This window comes from Prionailurus viverrinus, chromosome B3 (assembly GCF_022837055.1).
Source record: "Prionailurus viverrinus isolate Anna chromosome B3, UM_Priviv_1.0, whole genome shotgun sequence".
NCBI classification, from domain to species: domain Eukaryota; kingdom Metazoa; phylum Chordata; class Mammalia; order Carnivora; family Felidae; genus Prionailurus; species Prionailurus viverrinus.
The window spans coordinates 114815890-114832545 of NC_062566.1; the positions used below are offsets into that span (position 1 = coordinate 114815890).

At 42.2% G+C, this 16656-nt stretch overlaps 1 protein-coding gene across 2 annotated transcripts; it reads left to right on the plus strand.

The window, feature by feature from the left end:
* Positions 1-50: 50 nt before the first annotated feature.
* COQ6 (coenzyme Q6, monooxygenase) lies at positions 51-14835 on the plus strand. 2 transcript variants are annotated; one of them, XM_047864734.1, is made up of 12 exons: positions 51-253; positions 5476-5610; positions 6980-7038; positions 7330-7453; positions 10191-10321; positions 11020-11127; positions 11216-11278; positions 11462-11569; positions 13552-13754; positions 13833-13948; positions 14112-14278; positions 14708-14835. In XM_047864734.1, the coding sequence occupies exons 1-12, from the start codon at positions 88-90 to the stop codon at positions 14735-14737; spliced, it is 1410 nt and encodes a 469-aa protein (XP_047720690.1). In that variant the 5' UTR covers positions 51-87; the 3' UTR covers positions 14738-14835. The 2 variants fall into 2 exon arrangements, with proteins under 2 accessions (XP_047720690.1, XP_047720691.1); XM_047864735.1 differs by having other exon boundaries at positions 13627-13754.
* The last annotated feature ends 1821 nt before the right edge of the window (positions 14836-16656 follow it).

Below are 16656 nucleotides of genomic sequence, written 5' to 3' on the forward strand. Positions count from 1 at the left end.
AAGCAGCTATTGATTGGAGGGCTCTGCTCCGGAAGTGCACCAAAAGGAGGGCCTAGCGGGGCGGCAAGTACATTGCGGGTCAGCGTCATGGCGGCTCGCCTGGCTCTGAGCCGGTGGAGGGCTGCACCTGCAGCTGCCGGGAGAGGTCCGCTGCTTTCCTGCCGGCGGTGGTCGGGCGCCAAGGCAGACACCGTGTACGATGTGGTGGTGTCGGGCGGAGGCCTGGTGGGCGCCGCCATGGCTTGTGCCTTGGGTAAGCGCATCTCCAGGCAGGTAGTGGGGAGGAGCGGGACCGTGGCGTGGAGGAACTGTGAGGACCGTGGGAGCCCTGCGCGACGCGGGTTTTGTGGTCTTTCCCCTATCCAGAGGAGCCCCAGGGCAAGCGTCTGGTCCTTCAGGATTCCGAAGGGTCAGAAGTGGGAGGAGGATCCTTAGGGGTCATTCTAAATCCCGCCCTTTGTAATTTAGGAATGGGCACGGTCGGAAAGTATCAGGCCTTGTATTGGGCTAGGCATTTTGTTTCTTTTAAAAAATAGCTTGAGATATAATTGCATATTATAAAATTAACCCATTTAAAGAATGCGATTTAATGGTTTTCAGTATGTTAACAGATTGTGTATCCATCCCCGCAGTAAATTTTAAAACATTTTTATTACCCTCCCCCCTCCAAAAGAAACAGGAACCACTTAGTCGCTGCCCATTTCCCCCCAAAGCTCCTCAACCCTAGGCAACCACTCCTGAACATTTTGGTTTCTCTAGATTTGTTTTTTCCTGACATTTTTATATACATCGATTTTGCTTAATGTTTTAAAGGTTTATCCAGGTTTTATCTGTACCAGTACTTTTTTTGTTTTTTTTTTTGTTTTTTTTTAGTTTATTTATTTTGAGAGAGCCAGCGCTTGAGCAGGGCAAGGACAGAGAGCGAGAGGGAGAGAGAGAATCCTAAGCAGTCTCGTGCTGTAATTGCAGAGCCTGATGGGGGCTCTGTCCCACATACTGGGAGATCATGACTAAAGTCAAGAGTCACTTGACTGAGCCCCCCAGGTGCCCCACTAGTACATCCTTTTTATGGTTGAATAATATTCCATTGTGTGAATGTATTTATTACATTTGGTTTGTTTGTTGATGGGCATTTGGGTTGTTTCCACTTCTGGACTATTACAGATAATGCTATTTTGTGTACAAGCTTATGTGTAAACATATTTTTGGCTACTTGGTTCTATTTCTAGGAGTGGAATTGCTGGATTACATGCTAACTGTTTTGAAGAGCTGCCCAATGGTATTTCAAGGTGCACATCCTGGACGGCACTTGATACTGTATTTTTGTTTGTAGTCTTCCTAGTGGGTGTGAAGTGGTATTTCCTGGTTTGACTTGCATTTCCCTAGTGAGTGAGGATGTTGAGGTATCCTTTCATATGCTTATTGGCCGTTTGTATATCTTCTTTGGAGAAATGCCTATTCAGAACCTTTCCCCATTTTATTTCTATGTATGTATATTTATTTTTTAAGTTTATTTATTTTTAAGAGAGAGAGGGAGAGAGAGAATTCCATCCAGGCTCCATACTGTCAGTATGAGCCTAAAGGAATGCTTGAACTCACAAACCATGAGATCATGAGCTGAGACAAAGCCGGCTGCTTAACTGACTGAGGCATGCAGGCACCCCTCATAATCTTTTTTTTTTTTTTTTAATTAACTATTTATGTTTTTAAAAGACAGTGTGAGCAGGGGAAGGGCAGAGAGAGAGCGGGACAGAGGATCCAAAGTGGGCTCTGTGCTGAGAGCAGTGAGCCCTGATGCAGGGCTTGAACTCCCAGACTGAGATCATGATCTGAGCCAAAGACGCTCAACCGACTGAGCCACCCTGGTGCCCCCCTCATAGTCTTTTTTCATTGACGTGTAGTTGACCCCACGTTGCATCCTCATAATCTTGATTGTAGGTTGTGCAGATAAGGAAGGTAAAACTCAGAAAGGTTAAGTAACTTGCACTCAAAAGTCAGTAATTAGGAGATACAGAGCCTTTTTGAGACACAAAACTTTCTGGCAGGTATATATACCTTTGCTTTCTAACCGTCATTTTGGTTGTACCTATTGGTAATTGGGCTAAAGTAGTTGTTCTCAAGCTTGAGTGCACTTAAGAATCACCTGGGTTTTTGTTGTGTTTTGTTTAGAGGTTTTGAATAACTAAGGCACAAAAAGGGACCTTGAGTTTTGAAATACAAAGGATATAGGGCATACGGTGTAAAGGATATAAAGTAAAACTTCCATTTTTGATTTTTAGCTTGAATATAGTCATTGAATATACTCATCGTTACCGGTTTGTGGGGCATATTTTTATTATTTTTGGGGGGGGGGGGCAGAGCCAGAGAGGAGGGGGACAGAAGGTCCGAAGCCAGTTCTGCTCTGACAGCAGAGAGCCTGACACAGGGCTTGAACTCACGAACTGCGAGATCATGGCTGAGCTGAAGTTGGACATTTAGTCGACTGACCAACCCAGGTGCCCCTGTGAAGCATATTTTAAAAATGAGGATTCCAAGTTTCACTTCCAGTGACTGATTGAGTTTATCCAGGCGGAGCCCAGGAACCTTTATTTTTAACAAATACCCGCAGAGGTGGAGGCCTGGAGACCACACTTTTGAGAGTGAGAAGCACTGGGAAGAGCTTAATCTTGTAGTGACTTTAGCTTTTACACTTGATCTTAGCCAAAAGGCCGAGAAGCAATTGGTGACTTTAGCTTTTAACTTTTCATAGAATTCTGTATGATATGTACCTGAAAAAATTTCTAGTCTTACTAACACCTTAGTATTAATGTTTGTATTTAACTTTTTCCCTTCCTATTTTGTTCTTTGTCTTACCATCTCTCCGAACACCTCAAGGAGGGAGAGCAGCAGGGCTTTCTTTTATCAACCTTAAACAGAATTCTGTATTGTAATTGTTTATTTTCCTGTCTCTTCCACAGAAGTATAAATTCATAAAGTCAGGACTGACTTTAAACATTCACAGTACAGAATTCTCTGTATATGTCTACAAAAGAAAGGTCAAGGGCCCAAATACAGCAGGTTGTGAGAATCACTGCTCTAAGTTAAGTCAAAACTACCAAACACAGGTTTACAAAAGAAAAATTTCACACACCGACTAATTTCCTTAAAAAGCTCAGAGAAAATAGTAAGTGCTAAAAGGTGAAAGCTGGAGCTCTGGAAGGTTTGGAAATCTCTCATGCAGTTTATTCAGTGAGCAAGCTGCTGCTTTTTTCCTGTAAGCAGTTGGGACGCTGGCAGGTGCTCAGCCTTTTACAGGCAGGTGTGTGTGGGATTGTTTTCTGCTGTTGAGTCAAGTAACCTACCAAATTGAGAAAAGTCTCAAGCGTGCCAATATTTCCCCTTGATTATCACAGCTTGTATTCCAGAGAATACTGTCAGTAGTTTATGTGGCGATCAACCTTTTTATTTCAACATCTACTTAATTTAATCGTTTTAAGTGTATTTATTTTGAGAGAGAGAGAACATGAGCACAAGCAGGGGAGGGGCAGAGGGAGAGGGAGAGAATCCCAAGCAGTGTGGAGCCCGACGTGAGGCTCAAACTCAACGATCCCATGAGATTATGACCTGAGCCAAAACCAAGAGTTGGTCACTTAACCAACTGAGCCACCCAGGTGCCCCTCAGAATCCACTTAATTTTGGGCAGCTGCTTTAAAAGTGAAAAATTAAAAAATAAATGAATAAAATAAAATAAAAGTGAAAAATTTTCAGTAGGCTCTTCATTTTCCCCCTTAAGTCAGTTTTTCCTGGATTCTTCTTCAGACTCACATTAGTTTTTGTTTCAGTCTTGAAATATCTGTATTTTCCTCTCTCGTTGTTATTTGTAAATTGTATTCTCTAGTGTTTTTTTTTCCAAATAAGTTTTCAAAAATGTTAGTTTAAATAGCTAAAAGATAAAATACTGAACCTATTTTATAATGTGTTTGGAAATATACTTTTTCTGTTAGTTTCCTTGTGTCTTATTTAACAAAAATGTGCATTGTATATTTTGTGGATTGAGAAGATACAGCATTTGCTGCTTGGGAATATTAGCCCTAAGAAGTGGTTCCTTGCCCCCAAGGAATTTAGAATCTAGCTAAAGAGAAAGATTTGTAAATAATAGAAGGAAGAATAAAATGAAACCTCCCTAGAGGGACAAGCAGCCGACCTATGCTGGGGGAGCAGGTGAGGAGGTGAGGCTTGAGCGAGCCGGATCCAGAGGGAAGAGTTGGCCAGGTGAACATTGGGGTGGAGTAGCTACTAGAAGGCATAGAGGTATGATGGACCAGAAGGCAGTCCTCGGAGGAGTGTGGCTGCCCTCAACCTCCAGTGCAAAACAGCAGCGCAGCAAGGTGGGGGGCAGGTGAACGTGGTGGTGGTCTCTCCGTGCTGCTCACTGCCTGTTCCACTGGAGCGACCTTGATTTTCACACTCCTCAGTTGAATGTTCCAATAATGCCACTCTTCTAATTTAGATTCCAGAGAATGTGGGGTTTTTATCATTACTGAGTAAAATCTCCGGTGTTTCTTCTCTGGTAATCCTAACACATTTTTTTTTTTTTCCTTTCCTTTTTGGGCTGCAGCAACTCCCTGCTTTCTGTTTCCATGTCTTTTTCTGGGATATTGTGGCGGAACTGTATCTGTGCTGCAGTTGCCCAGTAACAAAATCCCTTTTTACTTCCCTATATAGATGTTTGGGGACCAGAGTTGGAGGCCCAGTTGATGTATTTTTTGGGCTCCTTTTCTTTTACAAACTAATTCTTTATTCTTGATTTAATCTTGACGCCACAATAAATTTTGCTTGTTGAATATTCCATTTTTCTGTTGAGCAGCATTTGTATATTTTTAGTGACTGAAATAGTTTCAAGATTAGGAGTATCTGGGGGCGCCTGGGTGGCACAGTCGGTTAAGCATCCGACTTCAGCCAGGTCACGATCTCGCGGTCCGTGAGTTCGAGCCCCGCATCAGGCTCTGGGCTGATGGCTCAGAGCCTGGAGCCTGTTTCCGATTCTGTGTCTCCCTCTCTCTCTGCCCCTCCCCCGTTCATGCTCTGTCTCTCTCTGTCCCAAAAATAAAAAAATAATAAAAAAACGTTGAAAAAAAAAAAGATTAGGAGTATCTGGTGTCTAAGTACTTCCTTCAGCCTTTCTCTTTTACTTCTTCCTCTCTAGGGAATTCTGGCTCATTATGAATTTTGCCATTATTTGTTTCTGTGCAAATGGCAGGTGTTGGACTGTCTAGAGAAACCTTAAAGTCATGGGCAGGGTAGTTCAGATGGCTGAAATAGTGGTATGTGTTCTTGCTTAGGATTCTGTGTGGTGTTTCCTTTTTGTGTGCCCTGTGAGAAATATGTATCCTAAGAGCGAATGAATTAGTTAATCTGTTGTTTCTCTTGGAAACAAGAAAAGCAAGAAATTCTGATATGATGTAAAATGTTGATTTTTTTTTTTTGTTTTTTTAGGACATGATACTCATTTTTGTGACAAGAAAATCCTGTTGCTAGAAGCAGGTCCAAAAAAAGTATGGGAGAAATTGCCAGAAACTTACAGCAACAGAGTCAGCTCCATTTCCCCTGGCTCTGCAACCCTTCTCAGTAGTGAGTAGATGTTTCATAGAACCGGTCTCTTGTCTCTCTTGGCTTTCCAGTGTGCCTTGTAGGGCAGAGTCTCCAGAGCATCTGGTGAGGAGGGAGCTCATTGCGGGGGCGGTGGGGGGGAATGGTGTAGGTTGTCTAGTTCATCGTTGAAGATGAGGACCCCTGACACTGTTAAAAGTGTACCTAGTCTGAGAAAGACCTCCTTGGGACTTGTGGGTCCATCATGTAGGCTTCCTTTGTGATGTTGGGTCATTATGAATTGATGGAATTGAAACTATGTGAACTAATTATGACCATTCACTTCTGGTAGGAGCACCCTCTTCATTTCCAGAGTCAGCCCTCTGGGGAGCTAGGAGTTTGCATGCTAGATGCTTTTGGAGTATAGATGGATGTGTGCACATGGAACCCATTAGAAAACTATCTTTAGGTTTCTGCCAAATGTTACTCCCTCAGGCTATCCTATCTAGAACCACCCTGTCAAAAATTAGACTCTTCCATCATTCTTTAGCCTCTTACGCTGCTTTATTTTTCTTGATAACACTTAGTACTACCTGACAATATATTACGTATTTTTTTACCGTCTGTGTCTCCAGGCAGAATGTTAGCTGCAGAAGGGCAGGAACTTTTTCTGTTTGGTTTCACACTTTATGCTCAGTACCTAGAATTGTGTTGGGCACATAAGTAGGTGCTCAATAAAGAAAAAGTCTTTTTTTTTTTTTTTTAAGATATTACTTTTAAGGAATCTCTACGCTCATTGTGGGGCTCGAACTCATAACCCCATGACCAAGAGTCACACGCCCTGAGTGAACCAGTTGCCCTCCCAAAATAGTCTTTATTCAGAGTTAAACTTCTGTAGGATGGTGAAAAACAATGTGGATTTGGTTTCCTTTTTTATGCCCCCTCCCCATTTTTTTTTTAAGTTTACTTATTTATTTTGAGAGAGTGTAAGTGAGAAAGGGGCAGAGAGGAGAGGGGTAGAGAGAGAGAATTCCAAGCAGGCTCCACACCACCAATGCAGAGCCCAATGTGGGGATTGAACTCCCGAACCATGAGATCATGACCTGAGCTGAAGCTGGATGCTTAACCGACTGAGCCACCCAGGCACCCCCCTTTCCCCTAACTTTAATGTGATTTGACTTTTTGATTATGAAAGCTGTGCCTTTTTTCATGCTATATAATCTGAACTGGGGAGCAGAGTAGCTTAACTCCTAGCATCAAACAGGAAGAAATGGCAAGTATTTTCCAGTTTGTCATTGGAGAACACTGAAAACAACCTCTTACTTCAAAGGTTAGAAAGACAAGGAAAGCCTAGGAAGGGTGTGGTCCCATAAGGTTGCTCTGGCCTATATATAGATCTTTTCTTTTGTAGGTTTTGGTGCCTGGGACCACATCTGCAACATGAGATACAGAGCCTTTCGGCGAATGCAGGTGCCTTCTTTATCACTTTTGGCAAGATATCTTGGTTGTCTTGGGTTAAGATATTGAAGTCCATATTCTCCGTATTTTCTGTGAAAGTGGGAAGAATCAAAGTTCTCACTCAGTCTAAGGAGTCGGGGGAAGCATTCTCGAGAGAATTTTCTTCTTACCTTCTGTCTCCTGCCAGAGGGACTGACATTGTGATTTTTCTGGTTCTGTCACTTGGGAAAGCAGTAGTTTCTGACTGGAGTAATGCTTTCTTTTCCTTGGGTTATAATACAAGTTTCCCTTTGTGTTTTCCAGGTGTGGGATGCCTGCTCAGAGGCCCTGATAATGTTCGATAAGGATAATCTGGACGACATGGGCTATATAGTGGAGAATGATGTCATAATGTGCGCTCTCACTAAGCAGCTGGAGGCTGTGTCGGGTGAGGCACCCACTTCTTACATCTTCCTTTTACTCTGGAAGGTGAATTACTTTAGAATTATCAGAGGACTTACTGGAAAAAAGGACGCCTTTTACAGAGACTGAACATCCACCATAAAGAAATCCTCTGATGGGTATTTTAGGGTTGTTCTTCTCTTTTTTTTTTTTTTTTTTTAATTTTTTAATTTTTTTTAATGTTTATTTACTTTGGAGGGAGAGACAGGGAGTGTGTGAGCAGGCGAGGGGCAGAGAAAGAGACACACAGAATCTGAAGCAGGCACTGAGCCCGACACAGGGCTCGAACTCATGAACCGCAGGATCATGACCTGAGCCACCCAGGTGCTCTGGGTTGTTCTTTTCTTTCTTTCTTTTTTTTTTTTTTTAAACAGTTTTACTCTGGTATAATTTACATAACATAGAATTCACCCATTTTAAGTGTACAATTCAGTGATTTTTAGTGTAATTATAGAGTTATGCCACCATCACAATACCATTTTAGAACATTTCTGTCACCTCAAAAGGAAACCTTATGTCCATTTACATCCATTCCCCATTCCCAACCCCAGCCCCTGGCACCATTGATCTACTTTTCTGTCTCTCGGGATTTGTCTATTCTGGACATTTCATATAGATAGAATCATACAGGACATATGTATGCTTCTGTGTCTACTTCTCTCACTGAACATATCTTTGAGATTCATTCATGTTGCAGCCCTATTAGTATTCCATTCTTTTTTATTGCCAAGTAGTATTCCATCATGTGGATATACCACATTTCATTTATTCATTCATGAGTTAATGGACATTTGGATTGTTTCCACTTTTTGGCAATTGTGAATAATGCTATGAACACTTGTGTACAAGTTTTTGCGTGGACATAGGTTTCTGGGTAGATACTTAGGAGTAGACTTGCTGGGTCATAAATAATTCTGTGTTTAACATTTTCAGAAACTACTAAACTTTTTCAAAGAGGCTATACCATTTCCTTTTCCCACCAATGATATATAAGGGTTCCAGTATCTCCACATCCTTACCAACACTTACTTTTCACTTTTTATTATTATATATATTTTTTATTATAGCCATCTTAGTGACTGAAATGGTATCTCATTGTAGTTTTGATTGTATTTCCCATCTTTTCCTCTGCTTATTGGCCATTTGGAGAAATGACTATTCAAAATCTTTTGCCCATATAAAAACTGGATTGTCAGGGTGCCTGGGTGACTCAGTCGGTTGAACATCTGACTCTTGATTTCGGCTTCAGGTCATGGTCTCATGGTTTGTGAGATCGAGCCCCACTGTTAGGCTCTACGCTGATAGTCAGGAGCCTGCTTGGGATTCTCTCCCTCCTCTCTATGCCCCTCCCCTGCTTGTGCACTCTCTCTATAAATACAAATAAACATAAAAAAAAAAAAAAAACACCAAAAAACTGGATTGTCTTTCTTTTTGAGTTACAAGAGTTTTTTATATATTCTGAATATGAGTTCCTTATCAGATACATAATTTGCAAATATCTCAGAGTTCTAGCTTTCTGATATGGGATAATAACTTATCCATGTAATCAACTTATGTGTAACTTTTTTAAAGATTTTTTTTAAGTTTATTTAATTTTTTTTATGTTTATTTATTTTGAGAGAGAGAGTGAGCACGAGATGGGGAGGGGCAGAGAGAGAGGTGGGGGGGATAGAAAGAATTCCAAGCAGGCTCTGTGCTGTCAGTACAGAGCCTGATGCAGAGCTCCAACTCACAAAATCATGAGATCATGACCTGAGCCAAAACCAAGAGTTGGACACTTAACCGACTGAGCCACCCAAGTGCCCTTTTTAAATTTATTTTGAGAGAGTACCAGAGTGAGCAGGGGAGGGGCAGAGAGAGGAGGAGAGAGAATCCCAAGCAGGCTCCATACTGTCAGCAGTGTGAAGCCCAGTGCAGGGCCTGAACCCATGAACCACAAGTTCATGACCCAAGCCAAAATCAGGAGTCAGACGTTTAACTGTCTGAGCCACCCAGGCGCCCCCAAAATTTTAGGTAATTTTATGCTTTACCGACTGAGCCAGCCAGGCATCCCACTTATGTGCAGCTTTTAAAGATAGCTTAGACCTAATATTTAGTCACTTAGAAACATGTTCCGTAATATATTGGTGGAAAAAGTATGTGTCATATCCTACGTGTGCACTGTGTCTATATGCATAGGAAATCACCTGGAAAGCTAGATGGCAAAGCTTTAACTGTAGTTGCCTCTGAATGATGAGATTAAGGGTGATTTTTCCCTCCTTTTTAAATCTTTGTTGTTCAGACTTCCAGTAGGTGTATCATTTTTATGATCAGAAAAGTAAAACGATTTCCAATGGCAAGAAAAATCTTATGAAATCTAGAACTTACCTGGGCCCATGAGATTCCCACCCTGTTTATTCTGAAAGCACATGTGGATTCGCTTAGGCACAGAGGGAAACTACAAGAGCAGTGAGTGTGGAGATGAGAAGAAAGAATCCCTGGTGCGGGCTGGTAACTCAGTGAGAGTTGATTTTTTTTGACACTGATTCATCCCTGTGACTTTTGTCATTTATCAGCTCTCAGACCATAGCATTAATTATAGGAGTTGTTAGATCTTTTCTTGCTTAGGGGTAAATGATAAGAGACGGCTGTCTTGAGAGCTTGCTTTAGATCTAGTTAGGGCTTTTTTCTCAGCCGTGTGGACTGCCTTTCTAATGTTTTGTTTTCTCTCTTCTGACTCCTAGACCGTGTGACGGTTCTCTACAGGAGCAAAGCAGTCGGCTATACCTGGCCTTATCCATTTCCCATGACAGACTCCAGCCCTTGGGTTCATATTACCCTAGGTGATGGCAGCACCCTCCAGACTAAATTGTTGGTAGTTGAAAATTCTTATTTTGCCAGGGGTCTTGCATATCCATAGCTTATTCTAAACTCTAGGGCCTTTAGTTTTTAGATCTAAGCTATAGTTGAAGTTAATTTTTGGCAGAGCTTTTGGTTATAAGGACCAGTACCCACCTAGGCCAACTCAAGTCAATATGGTGTCATTGTAAATCCTGTATAGGAAGCAGTCTCCTAGACTATCTTAGGTCTGGAAATAAAAGAAACCCGTCCCTGTGAGGGACAAAAACCGGAAATTGAGGTTCTTTTTTCCCTCACAGGAGTCCTGTAGTCAATCCATCTCATTGTATTCCCCTCCCACACTTTTTTTTCTACTTGCCAGCTTCCTCTTTTACTTGACATCCATTCCTAACCTTACAACAGGAGTGTTCAGCTCCAGTGCCTGCCTTATTGATTTCTAGTTCAAACATCAAGAGAATTTGGCCAAGCTAACCTCTGGCTAGTACCTCATGGAGGACACGTCCAGCTTTGGTCCATTAGCTGAGACTGGGGTCACCTAGGTAAGGCTACTCCTCCAGGGGCTGTGAGTGAGGCAAGCATGGTAACAAGTTGTCTGCTACAGATGGGCTTTGAGAACAGGTGGACCTAGAGAAAACTTGAGACAGAAACAAACCTCTGGAACAGTTTCATGTATTAAGAAGTTATGAGACTTAACAGGCTCTTGTTTCCATGCAGATTGGTGCAGACGGTCACAACTCAGGAGTGCGGCAGGCTGCTGGGATTCAGAACATCAGCTGGAACTATGATCAGTCTGCTGTTGTAGCTACTTTGCATTTATCGGAGGTAAAGTCCTGAGCCCACCATCTGGGGACCCTGCTCGTGTTTAATGGGTACTGAGCACCTCTCGTGAGAACTCTTCTTTCAATTGTAGGCCACAGAAAACAATGTAGCCTGGCAGAGATTTCTTCCCTCTGGGCCCATTGCTCTGCTCCCGGTAAGAAGTCCTTCTGGGTACTCTGCTTAAACATGCCCAGTCTTCCTCTTTTAGGGCTTCAGTTTCTCTCAACCTTTTTCTGCTTTCTAGGGAATATGCCCAAGCTAACTTTACTTCCTTTATGCTTGAGAGCTCCCAAGAACAGAAGTTTTAGCCCTTAGCATTGGTGTTCTTTTGACACAGCTCTCAGACACCTTGAGTTCCTTGGTTTGGTCCACATCCCATGAACATGCAGCAGAACTGGTGAGCATGGATGAAGAAAAGTTTGTGGATGCCATTAACTCTGCCTTTGTGAGTATGAATTTGTCCAGCTGATGACGTGTTGCAGGGTGGTAGATACAGAAAGGTGTTTTGATGAAGGAAAAAGGAATAACCAACCAGCTGCCCCTTTGTAAGTGGGTTATGTGAAGAGGAGGGCATTCGGGGAAATGAAAAACAATGGAAATTAATAACTTCTCTCTCCCCCTCTCTCTCTCCCTCTCTCTCCCTCTCCCCTCTCTCTCTCTCCTCTCTCCTCTCTCTCTCTCTCTCTCTCATCTCCTCTCTCTCTCTCTCTCCTCTCTCTCTCTCTCTCTGCCCCTCCCCCACTCACATGTGTGCTCTCTCTCACACATGCTCTCTTTCAAAATAAATATAAACTTAAAAGTTTTGTAGACAGACATGGATTCAATACTGTTATGGTTCTGTTAATCTCCTAGAAAAGGGAAACAGTATCACCAGCCTCTCAGAGTTTAATAATAATAAAAAGTCGAAAGACTGTTTTAGTTTATTTTTGAGAGTGTGTGTGTGTGAGAGAGATTGAAGCCCGACGCAGGGCTCGATCCTACAAACCATGAGATCATGACCTGAGCCAAAAAAAGATAGCCAGATGCTCGACTGAGCCACCCAGGCACCCCAAAAGTCTAAAGACTTAAAAAATGAGAGAATTTATGTAAAATGCTTAGAACATACCTAGTACGTTGTAAGTGCTCAGCAAATGGTAATGATTATTCTAGAGCAGATACATAAAGCCTTTAATAGTATTGACACCAGTGGGGTAACTTGGTGGCTCAGTCGATTAAGTGTCTGACTTTGGCTCAAGGTTCGTGGGTTCAAGCCCCGTATCGGGCTCTGTGCTGACAGCTCGGAGCCTGGAGCCTGCTTCAGATTCTGTCTTCCCCGTCTCTTTACCCCTCCCCCACTCATCCTCTGTCTCTCTCAAAAATAAACATTAAAAAATTTAAAAAATACTGGCACTAGTAATTTTGGAGCTTCAATACCACATTTATCTAAAATTCACTAATAGTAATAATCAGCAACATTTATGGAGTGCTTACTGTGTGCCATGTGCAGGTGAAGAGTATTACCTGCATGTATTTAATGCAGTGAACTACTGAGGTAGGTACTATTATCATCCTCATTTACAGCTAGGTTACTTGCCTAACGAGGTCATAGAGCTAGCGGTAAAGCTGGTTCAGAAATCAGGCTGGTCCTTGAGCCTGTGGTTTTAACTACCAAACTCTCTACTACTTCACTAGTGACTTCACAGTAGTTTTACACTGAAGAACTTAGGCTTCACTGCTCTGGAGCAGCAACAGGAGTCAAAGGGGCAGAGCCTTTTAGGCTAAAGTGCCTTCTGAAGTAAATGGTGAACTCTACCCCTCCTCTGGTCATTTAGCATGTATTCCTGGCACAGACGTTTTCAGTGCATTCATTTGGCAACAATTACATGTGCCTTCTATGTAGAAGAGTCCGGAAATGGACAAATGAGACACAGTCCCCGCTTTCAGGAAGCTCGCAGACAAGTGAGGGAGAAAGATACTTAAGTGACAGTTTGGGAACAGTGGTACAAGTATTTATAGGGTGTTGGAGCACAGAAGAGGGTTTGCAGGGAGGTTCACAAAAAGTGGTGACAGCTTCTGGATGCTATGAGGGTTACCCTGGTGAACTAGGAGGACATTCTAGCAAAGTGGGGAATGCCAGAAGCAAGAGGATGTTGTAGAATGAGCTACGCTGTGGCTAGTGTGTGGTTTTAAGGGTTAAGGTGAAGTGAAAGGTGAAGTTCAGAGGTAGACAGGAGCAGCTCACGAGCAGTTTGGCTTGAGCCTAAAACCTGGGGGAAGTTGTGTTCTGTATTTGTTTAAGGGGGCTTGTCACCTGCGGTCTAGATCAGTTTGGCATGTGAGGTACTATTAACTCTTGGCTGTAGTTATAAAATGTATTTCCTTGATGATTTAATTCCCTTTTGATCACTGGTGAATTTTCACGGTTTGTTTACGGCTGACACTCCTCAGTGGAGTGATGCTAACCACACCGACTTCATCGACTCGGCTGGCACCATGCTGCAATATGCTGTTGCCTTTCTGAAGCCCACTAAGGTCTCAGCTCGCCAGCTGCCCCCAAGTGTAGCCAGAGTGGACGCCAGAAGCCGAATGTCATTTCCACTCGGGTTGGGACATGCTGCTGAATACGTCCGGCCTCGGCTGGCGCTCATTGGGTAAGACGACAACACAGCAGGGCTGCCGTCTTCGCACTCTGCTGCAGAGGCCGCATCTGAACTCTGCTTTCTTTTTAGGGATGCAGCCCACAGAGTCCATCCACTTGCAGGACAAGGTGTCAACATGGGCTTTGGGGATATCTCCAGCTTGGTCCATCACCTCAGTGCTGCAGCCTTCAATGGGAAGGACTTAGGTAAGGGTTCAGGTACCTCAGAGAAGTATCCAGAGATCATGTAGTTAGGAAAGGTCAGGACCCCAAAATGTCCCTCAGCAGCCGGATATGGTAGACTTCAATGTGTCTGGTTTGCTGGCAAAGAACTTCACTATTGCTTTAAGGATTTATACCTTTCCTCCAGGCTCTATGAGCCATCTCACAGGTTATGAGACGGATCGACAGCGTCACAACACTGCTCTTCTGGCTGCTACTGACCTCCTAAAAAGGCTCTACTCCACCAGTGCCACTCCACTTGTGCTGCTCAGGACGTGGGGCTTGCAGGCTACAAATGCAGTATCTCCACTCAAGGTAAGGTCACTCATGGCTCTCCACGAGTCCTGCTCACTGAGGAGGACTTTGCCAATTATTCTGAATTTCTTTGAATTTTTTTCTGAATACCTTCCCCATTGGTTATGAGCAAAAAGTCCTTGCTGGGCTTGGTGCTAGAGCCCACATGTAAGCAGTAACTTCATATGAGGAAAAATCGTGAATAGGAACTTTTAAAGTTTTAAAGATGTTTTAAACTCCTTTTGCTGCTTGGCCAGCTGCTTTCCTGAGAAACTTCTATTAAAAGACACTTTGGAGGGACTCTTGGGAGGAGGATCTATCTGGGACTTCTGCCAATGTTTTGCTTTAATCACTTTGGAGATTTATATATAAAATTTTTTTAAAAATATTTTATTTTAAACTATTTTCTTCACTTGCCCCCATGCTTTACAGTGTCTCATTTTTCTCCAGGAACAGATTATGGCCTTTGCAAGCAAATGAGTGCTCCTCTACTGGAGATTATGGTGATGAAAAATGAACATCTTTTCCTAAGGCCATCACATAGTTTCAAGATTTAATAAATTTGCTTTACATTAGAATTCTCTAGTCTCTTTTTCTCCTCTGCTTAATGGGCCTGTGGAGCCCAAATAATGAATGACAGATAAATTCAGTGTGAGAAGGGCATATCAATCAAGCCAAGAAAAAACCCCAAAGGAAGACTATTATGATTTGGTTGAAAAGACTTTTTATTACTAAGAAAAATTGCTAAGGGGCTGTCTCATCCATTTCGCTTGTTAATTTTAGAACCCTTAAGTTGCTGTCAACTTGAAACAGACTACTAATTTACATAGCATATTTTATGTGAACCTCATGGTAACCACAAGGGAAAAACACAGTAAATACGCAAAAGAAAATGAGAAAGGAATTTAAACAGAACACCAGAAAGCCATCAAACCACCAGGGAAGAAAGAAGAACCAAAAACTACAGAAACAGCCAGAAAATAATGAACAAAATGGCAGTAAGGTGTGTACTTACCTATAATTACTTTAAATGAAAATGGACTAAATTAGCCAAATGACAGAGTGCGTGGATTAAAAAACCACACATCTACATACTGCCTACAAGAAACAATGAAAATGGACTAAATTAGCCAATCAAATGACAGAGTGGGTGGATTAAAAAAACCACACATCTATATACTGCTTACAAGAGACACTTCAGTAGGACACAACCCAGGCTGGAATTGGAAGGGACAGAAAAAGATATTCCATGGAAATGAAAACCAGGTAAGCTATATACTCCTATCAGACAAAATCGACTTGAAAACAAAGGCTGTAATAAAAGACAAGGGCATTACATAGGATAGAAAGGTCAATCTAGCAAGAAAAGAGAACATTTATAAATACACGTGCACACAATGTAGAACACCAAAATACGTAAAGCAAATACTAACGTACCTAAAGGAAGATACTGAAAGCAATTGTAGGAGATTTTTTTTTCTTAAACTATTTATTTTGAGAGAGAGCAAGCGTGAAAGCAATAGGGAGGGGCAGAGAGAGGGCAGGTTCCACACTGTCAGCACAGAGCCTGACCTGGGGATTGAACTCACAAACCGTGAGATCGTGACCTGAGCTGAAATCAAGAGTCAGATGCTTAACTGACTGAGCCACCCAGGTGTTCCAGTAGGAGACTTTACTTCCTGTCATCAATGGATTGGTCATCCAGACCAAAAAAATCAATACAGAAACATTGGGCTTAACACATTAAACCACAGAGACTTAATATATTCAGAATATTCCATCTAAAAGCAGAATACAAAGGTGGCTGGGTGGCTCAGTTGATTAAGCATCTGACTTGGGCTCAGGTCATGATCTCACGGTTTGTGAGGTTGAGCCCTGTGTTGGGACTCTGCTGACAGCTCAGAGCCTGGAGCCTGCTTCAGATTCTTCATCTCCCTTTCTCTCTGCCCCTTCCCCTCTCACTGTCAAAAATAAACATTAAGAAAAATTCTTAAAGCAGAATACACATTCTTAAGTGTACATAGAACATTCTCCAGAATAAATCACGTTAGGCCAAAACACCAAGTCTCAATAAATTAAAGAAAACTGAAATCCTATCAAGCATCTTTTCTGACCACAATGATATGAAACTATAAATTACAAGAAAACGGGAAAAACCACAAAAAGTTTAAATGTGCTATTGAACAACCAATGAGTAATCCAATCAAAGGAGAAGTAAATACCTATAGACAAAACAGAAACATGACATACCAAAAGATACGCAATGTAGCAAAAGCAGTTCTAAGAGGGAAGTTCACAGCAATACAGGTCTCCCCAAAGAAACAAAATCTCAGACTGAAAATAATTTATACCTAAAGGAACTTTCTAGAAAAAGAACAAGGCCCCAAATTAGTAGAAGG